The sequence below is a fragment of the Poecilia latipinna genome, unplaced genomic scaffold, assembly GCF_001443285.1.
Source record: "Poecilia latipinna isolate Pla-1442-1.1 unplaced genomic scaffold, P_latipinna-1.0 Scaffold294, whole genome shotgun sequence".
NCBI lineage: Eukaryota > Metazoa > Chordata > Actinopteri > Cyprinodontiformes > Poeciliidae > Poecilia > Poecilia latipinna.
The window spans coordinates 72,844-95,150 of record NW_015112910.1 but is presented as its reverse complement, the minus strand read 5'-3'; the positions used below and the strand labels follow the sequence as shown (position 1 = coordinate 95,150).

Sequence of the window (22,307 nt, the reverse complement as noted above, 5' to 3'; positions counted from 1 at the left end):
TGAGCTAAAGAAGGGCAAACTTTGTGAATTATTTATAAATCTGTCTTTCTGGTGCAGGCTTTAACATCATTAAAGTGACAGCACAAAAGCCCTTAGCAGTGTTTGATATTGTATTGCTGAAAGAGAAGGATAATGGGGGAGCAGATGCAAGATGAATCTCGGGTTCACATACTCATATATATATATATATATATATATATATATATATATATATATATAAAAGAATAGCAAGAATGCAGAGTGAAAATATAAAGGAAGAGAGACACTTCACAAAACTCTTGGGATGTGAATCCACAGAACATCCCGTCCTCTGAGTCATCTTTAAATATCTATACGATACTTAAGTTCAGACATGTTTTTTTTTGTGTTTTTTTTTGGGGGGGGGGCGGGGGGGAATGAACATTGTGTATTTACAAATTATAGTCTACAAAGAGTATTCATATATCTGAATATTTGCACATAATTTCCCAAAAATCTTTAAAAGGTACAGATTACTTGTGACTAAAAACATAGAAATAAAAGATAAAAAGAAAAAATGACTCCATTCTAGGCAGAAACGCATATGTTGGTTTGTAAAGATCAAAATGCAGGAATAACCAAAGTATCTATAAAACTCAGAATAAAGTCAAAACATTGAAAAAGCATGAAATCTTAGTCGTTCTCTTGTCTATTGCAAATCTGGTCTAGTTTCTAGTCCAAATATTTTAGTACACTAGAAATAAGACAAAGCTACCTTACAAGTAACTTTTCAGCAAGATCCAGAAGCTTGTTTTAACTCCATAATTCCTTAATAATAATCTTAAAGAAAGACATTTTCCTCATGTTATAAATGAAACAATCTACCGGTGGAACTTGTGCTTTTTCATCCAGTAATTATTGACTTAAAACAAGCTCCTACATCTTGCTGAAAAGTGACTTGTAAGTTAGTTTGTTGTATTTCAAGTGCACTGACAGATTCACACTAGAAACTAGACCAAAACACTGTGGTAAGATTTAGTGTTTTTGTGGTGAAATGCTTTAAAAATGTCCTGATGACAACAAATTTACCCGGTGGCAGAGAGCATACCTTCTACTTATGACTGGAGCAGCATTCCTCCTCATGCAGCTGACGTTACGGCTCTGAACACCAACAGGGCAGGCGGACGTCTCATTGCGGGAGCTAGTTTCATTGGTTTTAGAAGGCGCGTCCTCAGTACAGGGCCCCCATTCTGAGGCTTCCCAGTAAAACACAGTGCAAGGATGGTCGTTGCAGACTCGCCATTCCTCTAGGGCCGGGGCTGCTGGGCATGTTTTACCATCTGGAGGTGAAACATAAGACAAGGAAACATAAAACAAAAACATTTCACAATCTAGCATTTCAAAAAGTGCAGATTGATCCGCTGTCTTCGGACGCAACCCAACAGTTCTTTCTTGATTTGGCTCAAAGCGGTTTAGCTGGCAGTCATACATCTGCTGCATCTGCCTACAACAGTTCTAAAATCTGAAATTTCCACCAACAGCTAATAAATCCTTCAACTAAACACCTACATTTCAGAGGGGTTTTGAGCAAGGATGAAATAGAGCAGAGTCAATAAAAAACCCAGCTGCCTTCGGCCATGACAGATAAATATTCAAGTTTTTAAAACCTGGTGTGTATTTCACAAAAGATGAAGAGTCTTAGCACATTGAGAAAATATTTTACACTGCAACTGCTTAGTAGCAGCCAGATGCTGCTTATCAATTGGTTAACTTATGCTCAGAGAAGATGAATCACCTTTATGCAGCGCTGATTTTGACAGTTTGAGGGTCTGGAGCTTTCAGGTGTGTGTAACACAATGGTAAGAAGGAAACACATTAAGAAATACATTGCTAAAAGAAGCAACTGGCAGCTGTGACAGTAAACAGTTTTGCAAAGTGCCCTACGAAAAATAGCCATAATTCACAGCCTTGTTTCTTTGCTAATGTTTAGCGTAAGCTATTGCTTCATTTCCGCAGCTTTTCTTCCCTTTTTCCAAAATTACCTGCAGCTATTTTCAGTCATTTTCAAGCACAATTTGTTTGACTCAACAGTTTTCATTTTGGAAAAGAGATAATGTGTTTTGGCTGTGATCTACATGTACATAAATGTACATACATATGAGTGAGTTTCCCTCTAAATGAACTGTGTGTATGTAATGTGTGTCAGATCAGAGGCAAGGTTGGTTGGGTTGAGCAATTTTTGGAGCAGAAGATTATAATAAAGAAAGATTGGACATATTGCAGTCAGTGAGTTGACACAAACGTCTCTGTAAACCCAATTACTCTGTTATGTTTTGACATATGACACATGATCAAAGTCAGTCATTTATCATGACAATGATCCCAAACACTTCTGAAAATGTCACTCGGTAATTTTCAGATAGCAGTAAAACAATAGATGTTCACTAATCTCAATAAACTGAAGCAGCTTGGTAAACAATGATGCAAAAGGGCTTCAGAAAATTGATCCAATTCAAACTCAAAGGCAACCCTGATGCTAACATGTAGCAAAGATGGCTATAAAAGCAAAATAATCAAAAAGTGATTCTAAATTCTAACTTTCACTTATTTTCTAAGGACAGCACTGAGTCTACTGTCTCCTGTTGTTAATGTGAGTTTCTCTGTTTCTGACTACAAGGACTCCTCAATCTGAATGGAATAAAATGATAAAAGCCTAACTGATGATGAGCTGAACGTGTTAATTGGAGAGTGTTGAGGACCACAGCAAAACACAAACATGACTTTTTCACCGAACTACAACCAAGGAGATCCTTACGGTTTCTGATCTACTCTGCATTCCACAGCTGTACTGAGGTTTCACACAAACTGCTCTCTTACAGCCTCCTCTGCCAGCCAACAGATATCCAGCAATTGGGTTTAAGCTGCAAGATTCTTTCATCAGCTGTTATTGCTGATATGTGTTTAGTTACAGGGATTAATGGGCAGCAGCCGCCTGCCAAGGCAACCAAGGCTGTCTGACTTGAAAACATGAAGTACACAGAGAAACACTTGCCAGAGGAACAGCTCCTGATAATGGATGATCTGCTCAAACCTCAAATGTTTTCTGAAATGAAAAATGTCTGTATAACACTCTTAAATCTGGGGGACCAGACGAAAGGGCCGCGATGCTGGTGAAACCACGCTGATAAAAGCTTCAGCTCAATCAATCTTTATCTACTAATTGCTGAGCTTAGTTTACAGTTAATTCTGAAACTCTTCTAAACATTTTTAGTTACAAAATAAAGCTTACACACTGCTCTTTTACTTATGGATACATCTTATATGTTTTTCATACATGTTGTTATACGAGTTAATTTTAATATTTAATTCATATTCAGTCTTAGTAAATGTAAATTTGCCTATTTTTAAGGAGGACCTATTACACAAAATTTAAATTTTGCACATTTTTGTGCTTCCCTTTAGGTCTTAAATGCTTCTAAAAACAGACCAAGTGCTTAATAAGTTAATGTTGGCAATAAGTTCATGTTTTCTGGCGTCTGAAAAATGACCCAATTCAAAAACCACTGAAATTTAACGTCACAAATCAGCAGACACCGCCTCTCATCAAACAACCCAACCTGAGCTTCAGTACATGTGAATGGCTGGTTCTACTACTGTATATTCTTTACAATGGCTGCTGGAAAACACAGGTGTTTTGGTTTTGACTTCCAATCCAGAAACCAATTGCAGCAGCCTTGTTGGTTGTGCAGGAGGCTCTACTTTTGCTTTTCAAAGATGTACAGTTGTATAACTGCACATCTGTTCGCAGCCGTTTTCATGTCCAAGTGTAAACGTTGAGTTGGGGGGCGTGGTTTATTTGGATTTAAAGTGACATGAGGCTATAAAACGGCTGAAAGGACTCAAAATAGGTAGAACTAAACAGACTAAAATCTTATCATCTAAGAATGAATTTGTGCATAAAAATTAATGAACATGTTTTGTATTGAACATAGATCTATTGTTAATTGCTGCTTTGTCATTCATTGAAAAAAAAAAGAAAAGAAGCAAACTGGTTGAAAAGTAAAATGTGTGGAAGAAATAGGTATTTCACACATATGCAGAAGAGTCAAAGTAATCAGAGGGATTTTCAGGTTACCTTTTCCTGGGATGGCTAATACTGTGCGACTGCGGCTCTGCTTGCCCTCTGCGGTCTTTGTGGCGCAGCTGTGTGAGCAGGAAGACCAGGAGGACCAGGAGCCCACCACACAGTCTGCAGAACAGGCAACATCACAGGCCTCCTCAGTGGGTGGAGGCTCTTCTACACAGTGGCTGTCGGGCACATCACCTCCTAAACATGGCATAGTAACACAGCTGAAATGAAAATTATGAGCTATGTGTAATAACTGGCATTCATTTTATTAAGCCAATAAAGGCAGAGAAAAGGTTGTTTTCAGTTTTTATTTTATTTGAGAGTTGACAAAACAGGTCACATGTGACACCAAACTCAACGGTAGATTATTTTATAGTAAACGAAATAAAGTGTGACAATAAATCCATTTGTGTCCAGGTGTATGTGTGCATATATATATATATATATATAAAAAAAAAAACTGAGGAACTATTAGAGTTACACAAACTCAGCTTTTATTTTTCAGTATCAGCAATATGATTGCCTTCACTAACCTAAGAAATGCTCATTCTTATACATCTGATAAAGCAGAGCAGGTAAACTAATCTTCTTTTATTTTTTCTCTTAATTTCTTTTGCAACTTTGAGTTCCAATATATCCAACAAATAGGCACCATTGATAAGAAATATATTATATATTCTGAAAATACGTTTGTACTGGCTCAATAATAACATTACTTAACCCTAATAATCTGCATAATGTGAAGTGGGTCAAATTTGGCTTATTTTCTTTTGTATGTATTTATATCCATAAAAACACTGTTATTAGGCTTCATCTTAAGAAAATATCACTTTTTACAGCTTAAATTACTATTTTCCTATAAATGTATTTTCTTTCCCATGAACCAACTTGATTCTTTGCGTGACTGTATGTGTGTGAACTAAAAACTGAACAATGGAAAACAATGGACAGGGTGTGCAGGTGTAGTCCTGGAGAGAAGGGGTCTCTGAGCTGCATCTTCAAGCCATGACCTTTACAGTGCAGTGGAGTGGATCACAGCCAAGTGGAGAAAGGCCAGGATCAGAGTCAGCTCCTCCAGGCCTGAGGCTACGCTTCTCAAACAAAGAGGCAGTCAGTCCCTGACCCAATTTAAGTGACTTTGTGTCAATAAGAATAATATATCGCTTGATGAACATGATACTGACAGTTAAACACAGTAGTGGTAGCAAAATGCTTGGGGCTGTTTTGCTGATTCAGGACTTGCAAGAGTCCTGATGGCACCAAATGTACAGCCTGCCACTGGTATTAACTCATGTTATTTCTGTCTGATGACAAAATTTGCTTGATGGCCTGAAACATGTCAGCATGACAAGAAAAGTAAAAAACTGGAGAAATCTGTAAAAGCGCCAATATGTTTTCATAATAATGTACTTAGCATGACGAGAAACAGTGCGACACCAGCTTAACTCAATTCCGAGTTAATACTTCAGCATTAATCTTTTTAGAGTTCATTGTTGGGAGTCAGGTTTGTTAACATGCTTCTTTGAAAAACAACCGTTTTCAAGATCACAAAGGACCAAATGAAATGTAATTTTCTCTGTTACAACAAATATTACATTCAATCCAGCAGTGCATGGCATTCATGATGTAAGTAAACCAAATGATTTAAAATTACATTGCACACAGGTATAATGCTACATTAGTAATAATAGATTTACAGAAACTCTAACAACTTCTTGTAGTTGACAGAGCTCCCTTCAAAGTTCCTGGTAAAACACAGAAAGAATGTAGTTGGATTGAAAAAAAAAAACAGTCTGTTGTGTTATGTTTCTTTTTTTTTTTTGGTAATATAAGATAGTTTTTTTAAGTCATCTCTCAGCTTGCAGGCATGTAGTGAAATATGTAAACCTCTCAATTAAAAAAATCAAGCAAGTAAGTCAGTAGAACTATTGACTCAAAATAAACTAAACATTTAACGTGACTATTCATCAGTATTGCAGAAAATAATATCTATTTTTTTATTTTTTATTTTTGCGATTCTCTCTATAGAATGAGAGAGAAACAGAAAAAAAGTGGGATGTCATCAACTTGTCCAAACAATGCCAGCAGCAGCCCAGGCATCGTTTTTATAGATATACACTTCCACCGCTTAGTGTCATTAACTTTGCTGAACTTGCCACTACAACAAGATATATAGTTTAACAATAACAACTCTAGGGCATATTTGTTATCAATTTGTTGTTGTTTTTTTGTCCCTATGCACTCTTAGTCTTGGAGGATACAGCTAATGCAGAAAAATACGAGCCTTGGTAACGCCTCATGAGATAAATGTAAAATACTCCCTCAGGGAGTTGGAAAACCTTTTGCCCATAGAGTTAAAGCATCTAAAGCTACATCAAAATATCTGACATGTGTGCAGCAGAAGATTGTCTAGAAATAATGGAGAAAAGCTAGGGGCCACTGCATCCAGTGATTTAGTTATAGCACACTTTAGGAATGTACTGACTTTACTCCAAACTCAGCACAGCAGGTCTACAACAATAACAATATGTGATCTTTGTTTTTTAGCATAAAATACTTATTTTAGCATGCTAATGGTGCTACAAAACACTAAACTTAGGTGGTAACACAAAGTATTTTAAATAAATGCATTTGCAAAAAAAACCCACCAAAAACTCAACATATGACAACATATTACAAGAACATATCAGCGCATTTTTTTGATGAAATAAGAATAGGAAAATAAGTTAAAATTTAAAGCAGACTATATTTACACAACAACAGCAATGTAGAGATGTAATGTGAAAGGTCAGAATTAAGTCTAAAATCTTAGAAAGCTGTGGAAGAAAAAGTTTACATTTCCTCTCATGCATACATTTCCAAAGTGCAGCTAACTAAGCAGTGATCTGGGGGCTGCAGCGCCTGAATCGAAGCTGAGTTTAACATAATTGTTTTGAGCTGACTGAGATTTTACGCTGCGTGGGAATTCATTGTCATGGTTCACCATCGCGCCAACCCAGGTAATTATTTCAGACTGGCTTGCTTTATACAAAGCGAGTGTGAAATAAAACACTGCATACACACATTTCTATAAGTTAACCTTCCCATTTTTAAAAAAAAAAAAAAAAAAAAAAAACTAGATATAAGAATGAGATGCAGCCAAAAGTTTAAATGGGAAAAACAACACAGAAAATTTTATTCTCTTAACTTTTATATACTTTATAACTTTTATATTATTTCTCCACTCAGATCCTCCAGTCAGTGCTTAACCCCGGCTTTTCCACATTATGTTAATCACTCTCACCTGATCCAGTAATCACCCCTTGTGTGCACATACAATGATTTACTCTCTCTTTCATTCAGCAATTTCCGTATTCTCCCGTTTCCTGTTGATGCAAGTCCTATTTAAAAATAAAGTGTGATTTTGTCTGCCTAGTGCTGACATGATGACCCATGTATAAGAAACTAGTTACCTGCCAGATGCCATCTGCCATCCTGTGGTCACAAATGTCACTAATACCTTGCTAGCTCTACCTGTGAAACAGTTTTACAGAGGTGAGGTAGAGTTTGCGTTGCACTCCTTCATGCTCTATCCAGCAGGAAAAAAATCAATTCCTTTGTTTCCTAATTAAAATGAGTGAAAACTGAAAGAACATAATCAAAAATGTTTGCCATTTCAAACCAAAACGTTCCAAAACCTTGGCATATCTTGACACCAGGATCTGACCCATGAATACTCTTACTGCTCTCCCAGATCTGAAAGCCTAATTCTATTTCCAGCCACTTTGCTCCAACACAAGATGGGAATTGGATTTTCATGAGTTGGAATTTAATCGACCTGAAGGCCCTCGGCTATCCAGCATGCTGTGTTGTCATCGTGTCTGGAAGGGCACAATAAGCGAGTTTACTCTTAGATAAAAGACATATGCAAGGTTACCTCACATGTTTGCACTCAATATTACACACTAAAAAAATGTTCTGACATATAAAACACTAGAGGCTAAAGTACAATTTTAAGGACTCTGTGGTAACATTTTGTTTCTAAGTATGGGATTATTTTTTCTTCTTTAATAAACTGTATAAAAACAATTGATTTATGAATTACTCTGAAAACAAAAGGGCCTAATGAGTATAATAGCAAACAAACAGCCACAAAACTGTCTGGAACCATTGCCTGAGGACAAATGACATAACAGCACGAAGCTACAACTTGTGTATGCGTGTGTGTGCATGCTTGTGTGTGTCTGAGGGTGTACTGTTGTGCAGAAAGACGGCTGCCCCTGGGGTCCTCCTGCATTATTAATACAGGGATCTGTAGTTAGAGCTCTTACTCAGAAATAATATCGCTGCCTACTGCATGCAATTTCAACATGATTTCTGCTCTGCACGCCCACCGACCAATTAATCTCTCTCATTGTTATTATTCCGCTCTAAATCCATAGAAAAAAAAAAAAAAATTGGCATTGACTTTTCTTAAAAGTTAATAATCACATATTGGGGGAGCTTTAAGGTGAACTGGACAAAATCCCAGTGGGTTGTGACAAACTGGGCTGGATGACCAATTAGTGTCTGGGGTACATCAGCTTGCCAAGCATGTTCCTTTACAATTTCACCTCCTCTGACATCCATACGTCCATGTTTCCAGTGGCTTTTCTGGGCTCCTCATTGACTACATACTGTTGACCAGTTAGGCGGAAAGAGGCAGGCAGTTGGAGAGAGACACTGTTGTTGTTATTGTTAGTTTCACAAATGTCAGAGAGTCTGCAGGCTTTGGGTTAGTCACCATCCAGTGCAGTACATGAGGTAGAAAATCAGTCATGTCAGCCATCAGTTACACATATACCGAGTATATTTGAGTCAGCAGCCTCCGCGATCGGCGGCATTGACTCTGCAAGGAGAAGGAGCTGAACGAGGTGCCAAAACAACTTCACTCAGCCTTGGGCAAATACCTGGCGGGTAAGCCATCTCAGCAGTTATTTATGCTGGTTTAGAGCCTCAATAATCAACAACAATATATCATAACAATATGTAAGCAAAAGAAAAAGGGGGGGTCTGTTAAAATCTGTTGTCCTGCTCTTGCCTAAACAATGTTTTGTTTGGTCAAGTGGTCTGGATCTGTAATTGGAACCCCTAATTTTAAAAATACAATGTAAACCTAAACTTAGTAACTCCATATTTCTATATGAAGTAATGTTTTATGGAAACTGAAAGGGATGTAAAGATTTCTTAAGTAGTTTTTGTAATTTTGAAATTTGGATGATTCAAGTTGTTATAGTATGCAGATATCCTTTGCTTGATTTTTTTAAATATTCTACACTGTTGTTGTAGTCTGTTGTTTTTTTTTATTTATTTAATTTGAATTGATCAATTCCTTGATTTTCGTGCACTAGATTTTAGCTTATGACATATCTCTGTGTCCCTGATTTCCCAGACCAGTACATGTAGACTGAGGATTTCTCCTTGGTTGCTAATAAATCCTTGCCTCTCTTATGTTGTGCGAATGCATTATCAATTCTCACTTTCATTCTTGTCACGCTCAGCAGATTAATTTAGATTCTGTGTTCTCTTGATTTCCTGGAACTGCAATGCCTTTTGTTTTATTAATAAAACCTTATTATTTTCTTTGCTTGACAACCTGCAGACTCCCAGTTTGTGTTTATGTCCAATGCGTCTCTGCAGCAGAACACTTTCCCTTCTAAGGTTTAACACAACATTTCATCATTCGACAGTTTCTGCTCCTGACCAGGTATTAACTTTAGTTGGGGACAACAACAGGGGTCAGAAAAACTATGTCCAATAAATAAAAGATGTAAGCCCAACTATGGCAGTAAGTAGAGTTGGACTGAAAAGTAGATTGTATAATAAGCTTAGCATTTCAACCAGGAGACTGCCAATTGCTGTGGCTGCTGGTTTGGTGGAAATATGTGGGGGAAGAAACAGGGACTGGAGACTGAAGCTCCACGGAGAAGCTTTGGGTAAACAGCCAGGGCTTTGTGTGAGCATATATTTCTCAAACATGCATGAAAGAATCAATGTTTTGGTTCATTTTGATGAAGAAATGATATTATAACATAAGCTAAAAAAAAAAAAAGTCAATTTTACATCATACCTCCACTTTACCTCCCATGATCAGTAATCTTTATGACTCCGATTTCCTATTTGGTGACAATCTTTTGGTTCAAATCAGAGTTTCTGCAAAAAAGTCTTAACATTGCTGCTCCAACATCAGGTGAATTTCAGACAGCTAATGAAGAACGCTACTCTCTGATTCTCACACTGTCATGAAGAACAGCTTGTAGAAGTTTAATATCTGTTTTAATGTGACCTGGTGATAATCCAACCAAAACTATATGTAAGTAGGGGAAAAAGCTGGAACAGTTGGCGATTTCTCTCACTTTAAACGTTCTTGTAAAGACTGGAAAAGATCTGATCTGACTGAATCAACAAAATAATACGCTCATAAAATTATACAGTTTTAATAGCCACACATGAGAACACAGGCTGGGATTCTGACAGAGACAGACATCAGCCTTTTAAATCATTAAAATACCGATTAGTGCAGAATGCCTGTCACTGATCCAAAAGGACATCACACTTTGTTATTACTGTTAATCAAACTATAAACATTTGTATGACAAGTAGTTACCAAGTAATGTAATGGAATTGTATTGACTTCTAAAAATCTCACAGACAGTTTTTAGACACGTTTGAGGTTTTTACACTTCAGTTGTAATATCAACAATCAAACAACAAAACTCTTGAGTAAAGCAAAATCCTTCAGTAAGCATGTTATCTTTTTTTTTAGTTATTTCTCTCAAATATAAATTTTTTATGTGTACAAATGGAGTTGTAAATGTTGATCGTTTCATACAAATAAGATTTTATTATTACAAATGATATGATTTTTTATCCAGAGAGCTAGAGTTTGACAAGCTGGTGTTTAGTGTGATGCTTTTTAGTTATGCAAGTTCTTCTGTTAGCATTACGTCTCTCTAGCTGAACTGTAAAATGTCCTTGAACAACTCATTTTATTCCATCTCAGCCTGAGTATTTCTATGAATTACCATATCTAAGCAAAACAACCTGGCATTTTGGTAATGGGAGATGTTTTCTGACCTCCATCAGCTGAAGTTCGTTTGAGAAGTGATGCATCTGTGCTCCTCAAAAGCAGAGACATAGACAAGTTCATACCTTTACAGGTTTGAAAAGCAGTCTAGCTCTCTGGTTCTATCCTAGAAAAGCTGCAAACAAAAAACTTACATTATGTGGGAAGGTAAAATAGAGAGAAGCCTGCAGGTCTTCAAATGCTACCCTCTGAGTATGATCTATGTAGAGGATTAATCTTTTACTTGTTTCAAATGGGCTTCACGGCAGAAGCAAATTTATTCTTCACTTGACTCAATACTTTAGGGAAAAACACAACATGGAAACAGGTTTTTAATAGAGACGTATTATGTAAACAAGACTGTCGTGAAGAAACAGTCGCTACTGCTGACCTTTCCTTCAAACACACACACAGGCAATCAGCAGCAGCTGTACAAACCCTGTGCACAATAATTCATGCAAAAATTCCAGAAAAGGCGTAATTATAACGCAAAGTAAGAACTATCAACAGGGTTTCCGCCGATAACATTTTGGATGTGATTGAATAGTTGCTGATGCAAAGCTGATGTCATCGAAAGAAAGAAAATAATTCTTCACCTGCAAAATTTCAGAACAACCCACTTTACAGTTTTGTTTTTTTGTCTACCCGGGCCACACTGTGCTTTGCAAAACTTTTATTTTGTTCCAACGATACTTTTCAGCCGCCTTTACTCTTGTACTCGCCGTGAAAAGTGCAACCAGTTGCATGCACGTTTTGTGTCGGTGTGTATTTTAATCTCAGTGAAAACACAGCTGTTCTCCGATGCCTCAGAGATTTTGTGAGTGAAACTGTGAACAAACGGCATCTTGAACACCGATAAGCATAGCAGACGGGTCAGCTGTAAACTTGTGGAAAGGTTAAAAACGGAATTAGTTTCCAAAACAAGCTAGCCCCAAAGTTTGAGCATCTTCTGGAGAACTTCAAACTGAAAGCAACAAGATGGTTAAACTGCAAACCTACAAAGACACGGTCATCCACCTAAAATGACAGAGCTTTGCCCAGGGAAGCAGCAACGAGGTCAATTGAAAATCTGGAGGAGCTGCAGCCTCAGAATGTATTGAGAGTACAATTATTATCCATGCAATCCAGAATGGCCTTTACAGAACAGTGAGAATATGAAAGACATTGTTGAAATAAAGCTACAACAGGTCCCTTTTGCAATTAGAAGAAAAGGGAACATCATGAGCTTGCCATCATTGATCATGCTCCAAAATATACGCAGGTGCATCATAAAGTATCACATTATTTTGTCTTTGCGTGGTTAGTATTAACAGTCTGTTCACGTAACATTTATGTCTTTCTCCTTTTGCAAGAAAAAAGTTAACAGAAGCTAAGAAAGTTGCGGGTATACATGCCACGTATAAACCTTGCAGTCAGTCAAAAATATTTCTGCCTCTCACAACATTGCTTTCTTGATTAAACTGTGAAATTTCTATGAAGTAAGAATAGAAAGTCATTAACAAACAAAACACATCAAGAATGCAGCAAAAATATGATATAACCGGTAATCTTTGCATAGTTCAGTGAGAGGGGAATAATTGGTGCTTCCAGTCTCTTTATTTCTTAAGCATTCTGCTCGAATTTAATCAACAACCTATAAATATGTAAATTCTAACAAAAAAAGTTTTTCTGTCACACAATAAGAAACAGAGGAAGAATAATTCTGAAAGTTATTGTCATATCTAGTTTCAACTATTCATCTTATGATAGGCTCAATCCCTCAGAGGTATAGCAGTAGCAGGAGCTTTAAACAACCCCTGACCTTAAAAAAATACTTGAAATTATATTATTCCAGAGTCTTTGAAACCTTCAAATTTACTTATTCTTTATATTTTTCCAGGACCAATAATGCCTCGTTGCCTTCCTCTCTACAGACAAAGTGTCCATCATCCTTATTTGTGCAACACTTGGGAAAAGGACCTTCAGTGTGTTGAATCTGAATGTGTAGCCAGAGAGGCAATTAGAAGCTGCTTTCTCCAAGGTCTACGAAATTTATATTTCAAGCACAATAGTAAAAAGTGTCGAAAGAATCATCTCTCTAAGGCGGAAACTTGACCTTGGTCAAAGTGGGTTATGACTGCATGCCTGCAAACTAATCATCACGGTCCAAGTTAATCTATCTAATTATATTTTTCTTCAATGAGTTTACTGCTATTCATTTTCTTAACAAAGGCAGCAGAGCGTTTGGGTCCTTCTTTCTGACTGTAGCTGTTATAAAACAGAAACATTGCTAACAGTGCGCAACATAACTAAGACAATAGTTAGTAGGCCAATGAATTCAAATGGTCAGTCAAAGGACAAAAATCAAAAATAAAAAAACACAGCATAGATCAATCTTTCTTCAGCCACAAACACGGAATCCACTCTAAATAATCTCCCGAGACTGTTTCCACCAAATTTCTAAAGCTTCCCTCCTCACTCGGCCCGTCAAAACTCATTAGGCTCTTAGGATGGCTAATGTGTTTGGACTTTCATCTGGATTCATGACAAACATACACCCGATCCATTGTGACAGAGTAATAAAACATGGACAAAAAAGGCTCCAATTAGGCCCATAATCAATGGAGATGAGCAATTAATGCCTGGTAGGAAGCAGGGATTCTGACTTTTAATCAGGCCCGTGTTTTCTGTGCCCATAAAGCTGACAGTGGTCCATAATGAATAATGCATGCGCCGTTAATGGTAATGTTCCCGTCACCCACCTTGATGATGCGCCTGAGCACAATGGATCACATTACACTTGGTGGTTCAGGCGTCACAATAAAATTGATGGTGAGGTCTCTCTACATCACTGCATTGCTGGCACCACTGTAACCTTGATGAATTTTACAGCTCCTTATTCATTTGAATTTTTAGGATTAGCCGTTTCAGGTTCTTAGTAGCTTGGATTCATTTAAATAGAAATGACTAGACTGTATAAAATAAACTCTGTACACTCAAGAATTATATGGATAAATATGAACATTGTTAAAAGTGTAGTTTGAGATATTAAATGTAAGGTTAATAATCATCTCACCTTCTGTGTAAAAATGGAAATGTACTTTAACTTCAGTGTCACTGAGGTTTATCTGTCTAATTAATAATGGAACACATTTCAGTGATGCTCATATTACCACCTTTGTAATGGCGTGAGGATTTCAAAATGGATTTTATTTGCATTGTATTTAATGGACCAGCAAAAAGTAGAGAATGTTATGAAATCTGTAGCGCGGCATGGCTTTGTGTTCCTCCCGTCTACTCTCCAACACCCAAAATAAAATCTAGTCAATCTACATTCCTTCAGTAGCCACCCAACTAGTGAATGTAGTCCGCCTGCATTTATTTTAACTTCAACATAAATTCAGAATTTCAGCAAATATTAATGAACAGTTTTTATCATGAATTGAAAAGGCTGTGTAGAATATTTAAACACGGATAATGTTACAAAATATTCCATGCAGAGCACTGTTCATCGTCACAAATACAACCTGCTATACGTCATGACAATGCTCCTTATCTGACAGGCTGGTAACCATGGTAACACAGAAGGAGCTGTAGTGATCTACGTCCCAGGTAAAATGAAAAGTAGTAGTCATGCACTCCTTAGTTATGGCCTTTATGGAGAAAAAAAGACTGTTAAAAGAAAACCTGAAGAAGTTCTGGTTGCAGTTTGCTACAAGCAATGCAGAGGACACAGCAAACATGTAAAGACAGGAACTCTAGTGAGGTAAGACAGGTGGAAAACTTTTTAAACCACATAAAATGTGAAAATCAGTTCAAAGATTCAAATACTTTTGCTAGTTACTGTAGACTGAAGCATTTCGGAGAAATCCCAATTCTATTGCGTTATTTATGCAGTAATCTTTCAAATTTTGCTGTAAGCAGGAAGCTTAATCAAAAAACAGACAGAGCATTTTAAAATGGGCCAAAGCAGGTATGTTCTGGTTCCTGAGCATTACCTTCAGCGTCGACACAGGTCACATTCTGTACTGCGGTTCCAGGACCACAGGAGCTGTTGGTGGGAATGCATTTTCCTTTTTGTTGGGTTTGCCACAGGTAGCAGGCAGGATCCTCACAGGGGATGAACTCCATCAGATGAGGGCAGGTCCCCGGAGTATTACTGGACTCCCACAACACCTCTCTCTTCCTTTGTCTGAAACCTGACGGAGGGCAGACAGCAAAGAAAAGCACAGGAAATGTGAGAGACATGACAGACTTTAGGATTAGGCATGTTGCCTTTCTTATAGATTAAGCATAATCTCCTTCAAACCATCAATGATTCTCTATATTTTCACATTGATATATTTTAACTAGAATAGATAGTTTGTTTTTGTAGAAGCTAAGTGTGAGGCAGGGATGATAGCTGTCGTGTTTCTCATAAAAAATAAAAGTGAATACAAAATATGAGTTCCAAAGAGGGCAGAGATGCAACTTTGTCTGCATCTGTAAACTTTCTCACCGTTCTTCAGAACCAAGTTAGCAGAGCAAAAGAGATTGTGTTATGGAGGCAAAATTGTTACATCTATGTATCATGCTGCAAACCCAGGAGCAGGAGCTCTTTCATCAGCAGACTGTGAAATTAAAAGGAGTTTTGAAAAAGAGCCAGAATGATCATCCAAGACATACAGACAGACAGAAATCGATCTCCTGCAGAGGACGTCACTCCACGTGGGATTTTGTGCCGTTTGCCCTAGGAATACCCTCTGAGCGTCAAGGTAACTGCTCTGACTCGACTGTTTATATTTACAGAAAACTGTTGAGTCTTTTATTCGCGTACAATGAAAGGTTGATACTTCAGTAAAGAGACTCTGTTCATCGAAATACAGCAGAAGCAGTATTTTGAAGGTGCGAGGGAGGAAGACGGTGAAAATAACATAGCAGAGGCGACAGTGTGACAAAAGCCAGGAAGCAGGGTCAAGTTGCAGTGACTGAATATTTTTAACAATAGCTTCCTGTCTTTCCAATTACAGGGTCACTTTTTTATTATTATTATTACTTCCAGTATTTTTAAACTAAGTCATGATTGTCACTTTAAGCAGTACAGGTGACATTTTCCATAAAAATATACAATATCTATAGCATATTCTTGTACATTTTGGTCTAACAGCTAATGGGTTCATGAAATTTACTGAATTAAAACCAAACCTATGAATTAAACCAAAGAATCCTCCAATGAGTTGAACTGCATGTTGGAGCAGCATGAGGAGCAGTTCCAACTAAAACCTTTGCTCTGAAGAAACAGGACAGACTGCAGCTTCCTGAACGTAACCGGTGGTTGAAACAAGTACTACACTGTCATAACATTGATGCGTCTCTCGTCTTATTGATGAAACACATAGTTAGTAAGGGACGACACCTCTGCAAACACAGAGTTCCTTCCCCTAAGATCCAACAAGAGCAGATCGTTTAATCACTAATGTAAAATGTTTTAAGTTAAAAATAAATGTGTTATGGATATAGATTATTTAAACTACTAGCCATATCATCCACTTATTCCAAGAAATTTGGTGATGGATCCCAATGTGCAGGAAGCTTAACACCAGAGGAGGCGATGAGTCCATGTAAATTAACATCTAATTATATGTCAGAGCCAAATCAGCAAAGTAATGGATGAAAGAAAATGTCTCAATTTGGTCAACCGTCTATTACCAAGAGGTATACAAACGCCTTGAACATTTTCTTTAATGTTTACAAATCACAAATGATCCTTCATCCCTGGCTGCTCCGCGTTTTAGGCTTCATGATGCTGTTTGTTCACAAATGTTCAGTAAAACACGTCTGAGGCATTCAGAGAGCAGTTTAATTCATGTTGATAATAATATACACACAAGGAGCCTATTGGCTAGCAAGGCAACATCTGAAGGGGATAGGTTTTGATGAAATCAATAATGCAATATGAGAGTAAAGGGAACTAAAAAACTGCACACCACACTTTTCAGATTTGCATTTGTGAAAAACTTTTAATGAAAACATTTTATATTTTTCTTCCAACTAGCATTCATGACCTGCTTTTTATTTGTTTTCTATCATAGTAAAAACCCAATAAATGTTTTGAAGTGTATGGCAGTAGCACAATCAAATGTGAGGAAAATTCAAAAGGTATGAAAACCTTTGTGATCCACTAATTACATCAATATTAAGTTGCCAGACTTTGACAGTGCCGTTGAGATCCAGATCACGTTTATGTTTTTGTGTGGTTAACACAGCTGTCAGTGACAGCTACGCCTGTGACAGGTTGTCACAGGTGTCACAATCTTATCAACAAATTACTTCAGCAATATTTTTTTTCCTGCGATTCTTAGTTCTGCCACCTAACAGCTGTCGTATCACCATAAAACCTCAGAGAGAAAATCTGTTAAATATGAATGAGGAAAAATTTGGCTCGAAGAATGGCAAGCACGTCATAAAGACGGGCCAAACAATAAAACGCCATAAAAATTATTGAACGACACGAACACGTCGAGTCATTATCTTTACGCCACTTACCTAGTCATCCACATCACCTTAGTGTCCCGTGATGCCATTCATACTGCTCACTCTACAACATTGATTTTCCTAAAGATGGATTGTTCATAAAATATTAACTTTTCCATGAAAAGGTCTCTATTGATTGGACATGTTCACATTTATAGTTTGAATTGACTTCTAAGCTTTTCCAATTCCCTGACGACGGTACAATGTTCTTGCTGGCAAAAAGCTGACAGATGAAATAGTTATTTCTAAACCCCAGTCTCTCCCTCAGTGACACTTGAGCAGCAGACATGAGTATGTCTTTTCGAGACGTACTCATTTTATTTCACTCTGACTCCAGCTACCAGTTGAAGGGCCCCAAATTATTTTATTTTGAGGGTTGCACCTTTTTAACCCTTAGAATCCTAGTCTGCAAATTACAGACATCTGTCTACCATCTACTGGAGTGAAGCTTGGGTTTAGCAGCCTGATCTGAGCGCAGCTGCCTCTCCAACACCAAAGACACTGTGGATCGATTGCAGAATAGCCCAGAGCACTTACCGCTACTCGGATCCAAGCCACAAGAAACGATTTGGCTAGGACATTAATAATTAAAAGGTTTCTTGGACATACCAAGTTTATTTCAGGAAAACAAGGACCGAAAGTGTGATTTCTTTTTTTTTTTTTTTCTTAATACACTCTGTTTAAGAAATATACCTTCCCTCCAGCTGTCCAAGTTCCGGTAGAGACATTGCTGAAAATTCATCCAGTAGCCCCCCGTGTTCAATTGATTTCCCTGTACAGCTGCAAATACGATAGGCCAAGATAACATGAAAAGACGTGAAGCTACAGCAAGACAATCTAAATTTGCAATTTCCCCATGAGCAAAGCTGCTTGGCTCCCATACCCAGAAACAGGGATATAACGGGACTTTCGGTTAGAGACGGATCAGTTTACTCTAAAGCATAAAGGCAGTCCAGTCAGAGCAGGAAATTCTTAGAAGCTCCAGGGCAACAAGCAAATGGATCACAATACAACTACTCAATATCTGCTCAATGTATCGCGGGCAGCACTGCTCACCGTGAACGACTCTATTGCTTTGCACGCTGCCTGCCGTGTGCTCTGAGTCTTTATAAACACCATTTAAAGACGGCTTGCCTCAGGAGAGGCCCCGACAAAACGGCAGACGCTTTCGTTTCTCGCTCCTCCAAATATATTAATGACGCCGTGTGTGTGTGAGGACCCGGCTCATCCGGAAAGAGATCCGGTGTTTTGAGAGAACCGACGCTGACCTGAACGATCTGCACTGCCGCCGCTCCCCAGGGGGGCTTTCATGCGCATTTACTCACCGCGGCGACGAGGTCATGATGCCCTTTTAACACAGCCCTAACACAATAACGGCTCAAACGCGCTTCACTCCACACACGCTGCCTTTCAGAGCAGTCAGATCCGACATGATTCACCTGTGGTGTGAAAAGACAGGTAGACTGAGTGGTCTCATTGTTTTTCATCGCTTCAGTGGTTGATCTACGAAAACATTCATATCCCTTGGTTTTTCCACAGTTTTTCACATTAAATGGGGATTTTATGCATTATAAATATTATTTTTGTTCCTTTGGAACAAAAACTAAACCACCTTCTTCCACATATTTGCTGCAGCCTCTACAGGTTAGCTTGGGCAGGGCATGTCTCACAGTTTTACAACTAAAACTCGCTCTACATTTCTCCACAATTTCATTCCTGAGTGAGCACCTTTTAGTCTCCCAGGTGTTTCTTGGTCTTCATGCTTGTTTACAAAAACTCATGGACACATCTCTGAGGCCTTCACAGGATAGCTGTAGTCATACTGGGGGGTAAATTACCCAAAGGTGATGTAGGGGTGATTTAAATGTAACTTCTGTTGCTACCAGTTGCAATTGAATTTAAAGGGTGACAGATTAAAGTGAGCTGAATAAATATCACCATAAACTTTATTCTTATTTATTTACACTGGAATCTGTGGTTATAACCTGGAAAAAAAAATGTGAGAAGATTCAAGTGGTACAACTGTTTTTGTAAGACACTGCATGTTGTGCCACATCCCAACAGACTTATTTTGTCCTCCGGCTGAAATATGTTTATAATTCTGACTCAGAGGTTCCTCTGCACCTTTTTCTGTCCGGTCCATTCGGTTAAAATTCTAACTCATGACCTATGTCAGACAAAATATTCCCCTATCTGACTAGTGCAGCACTGGCAAACAAATCAGAAAAAGAAAATAAATCGCACATGAGTAACAGCTTTCAGGGTTGTGCAGTCCCATGTTGATCATACTGGAAGTGCTTAGGCAACAGTTTGTATTAATTTTACATACACTGTCTACAATGCAACACAGAGTTAATTGTTGCTCACTGAGATACTTAGGATTTTCACCTCATGCACATCTGTTCAAATAAAGATTCAGATTTTAGGGGATGTTGTAGCTGTATGTATGTCTTTTGGTGTTTTGCCAAACTTTCTCTATCTGCTTTTTGTTCAACATGTTTCTAAAAACAAAAACAAAAAAAAAAAAGGAGACCCAGCGTTTTAAAACAAAGCGCTAAACTTTAATGAAGTAGCATAGTTGTACACTGAAAAATAATAAAAATGTATATATATGGTTATTGGGTATATTCATGTGGTTGGGAAAAATGGATGTTAAGAAACAAGTTACAAAAAAGACTCACTTGCACAATTAATGATATCCCTAAAAATATCTTTAAAGTAAATAAAACTGGAACACATACAAAAACATATTGTTTATAAAAGTTACAAACTGCAGCTTGTAATTATCAAGGAAATAACACTGACAAGGCATTTGCTTAAAATTACATTTCCCATAGTTAATATATGTTTACTTGCTCTGTGGTTGGATTCATTTTAAGCATTTGCCTCAGAATGATTGTGGTATTTTATATTGACTCTAACCAGAGTGTGTTACATCACACAGATTAATTAAAACTTCTCTGCCTGTCTTTCTGTTCTTATTTATATTGACAACTCTCTCCATGTGACTTGCTGGCCATTGAGTAAGTGTCATGTTGAGTTACAGGTGTTTGTGTCAGAACGCATCTTCTTGTTCAGTGTTTTTGGATGGGAAGTTTCTAATGAGCAATGCTAAACTAAAAAGAAAGAACCAGGTACGTGTGGTGGCTGCAAAGCTGAACACACATTTGCAGAATCAGCGTTGGAAACATCTCCGCACCAAGTTAGAAAGCTGGACAGAGGAGACCACTGAATAAAAGATATGTAATAAAAAGTGGAACAAATTGGACATTAAGTGTTACTGAGGCCGGCAAAAAAACAAATTGCAGATGTACTTTTGGAAACAGGGTAGCAGGTGGTGAAAAGAAAGACAGAAAATAACAAAAGACCTTTGGTGGAAGTAGAAGACTGACAATGGGAAAAACCAAATGGAAAATCTAAGATGAGAGAAACAAAATTCCCGAATAAAATCCCAGAACATGAAGACGTACTGGTGCTGACAACCAAGGCATCGAATGGACAATGATCTCTTCTTGAACAGAATAAGATCATGTAAAACAAATACAGCGTACTCAATAAGTATTTGCCTCTCCACTCCCAATATTTTAATTATTTTAAAACAATTCCATCCGTTACTGCAGTGTCTTTGTCTTAGACTGAAAATTTCTGAAAAATCCAACCTTTAATTTCAGCACATTTATTGAGCCCAGAAAAAAATCATACGTTATATTTTACTTACAGGTACAAAGGAAACAATGTCTTGAAAAAGTTTAATATTTTTGTTGTTCAATTCATAAAATGTAACAGAATTAGGATATCTTAAAACTTTTCCTGAAGTACATTTTAAATGCCACTCAACCAAACATCAAGGAAACATAGTAAATTTGAGAGTCTGACATAGAAGAAAGTTTTTAAAATTCTCAAAATTCTTATTTTTGTTATTTTGGCATTTTAAAAAGTGTAAATCATTTTGGTAATTTCACCTAACCTAAATCAGAAAATGTTTAGGTTGATTTGTGCCTTTTAAATATCAGATCTGACAATTAGAAAATACTTTTGCAAACTTATAAACATGCATTGTTGTTTTTTAATGGATTCTGTGTGAAGTGCATGTTTTTTGTCCTCATGGAGTTGAATTTTAACTATTCCTTTGAAAGAAATGCTTGGCAAATATTACAGCTGGTAATGCCGACACAAACAACTCCCACATACATCTTATGTAAAAATCATTAAAATGCCATTATCTGTTCAATTTCAATCTTTTTCCCCCAAACTTTTGAAAAGCAAAGGCTTGTTTGTTTCCATGTCATGCTTTGTTATTTTTTAACATACCTTTCTTCCCTTGAGGTTCTTTGCAGTTTTCATGAAGGCAGGCACTCCAGGGCGACCACTGGGACAGCGAGCACTGATGCTGGCAAGGAACTGAGCAGTTCTGAGCGGCCAATGGAGGATCATCTCCATCGCACAGCCAAGCATCCACAGGCCTGGACACTGAACAAACAGACAGAGAAAGAGCACACACAGAAGGATAAACCGTGCTCAAGCAAAACCATACACATTCAGCTGCACAGTGTGTGTGTGTGTGTGTGTGTGTGCGAAACCGCTGCCAGGTAATACGTTTAGGATTGGACATGTGGGCCAGGCGATGCGGAGAGAGGGGAGACG

General features: G+C 37.6%; 1 protein-coding gene across 1 annotated transcript in view; it reads right to left on the bottom strand.

Moving 5' to 3' along the window:
- The window catches only part of thsd7ba (thrombospondin, type I, domain containing 7Ba), a 126,467-nt gene that overhangs the window by 38,527 nt on the left and 65,633 nt on the right, over positions 1–22,307 (bottom strand). Inside the window, exons 6-9 of the mRNA XM_015034288.1 lie at positions 21,975–22,133; positions 15,149–15,349; positions 4,094–4,285; positions 1,067–1,298 (exon numbers count right to left, since the gene is read on the bottom strand). Of these exons, the coding sequence (XP_014889774.1) occupies positions 1,067–1,298; positions 4,094–4,285; positions 15,149–15,349; positions 21,975–22,133 (784 nt within the window). The remainder of the gene's footprint in view (positions 1–1,066; positions 1,299–4,093; positions 4,286–15,148; positions 15,350–21,974; positions 22,134–22,307) is intronic.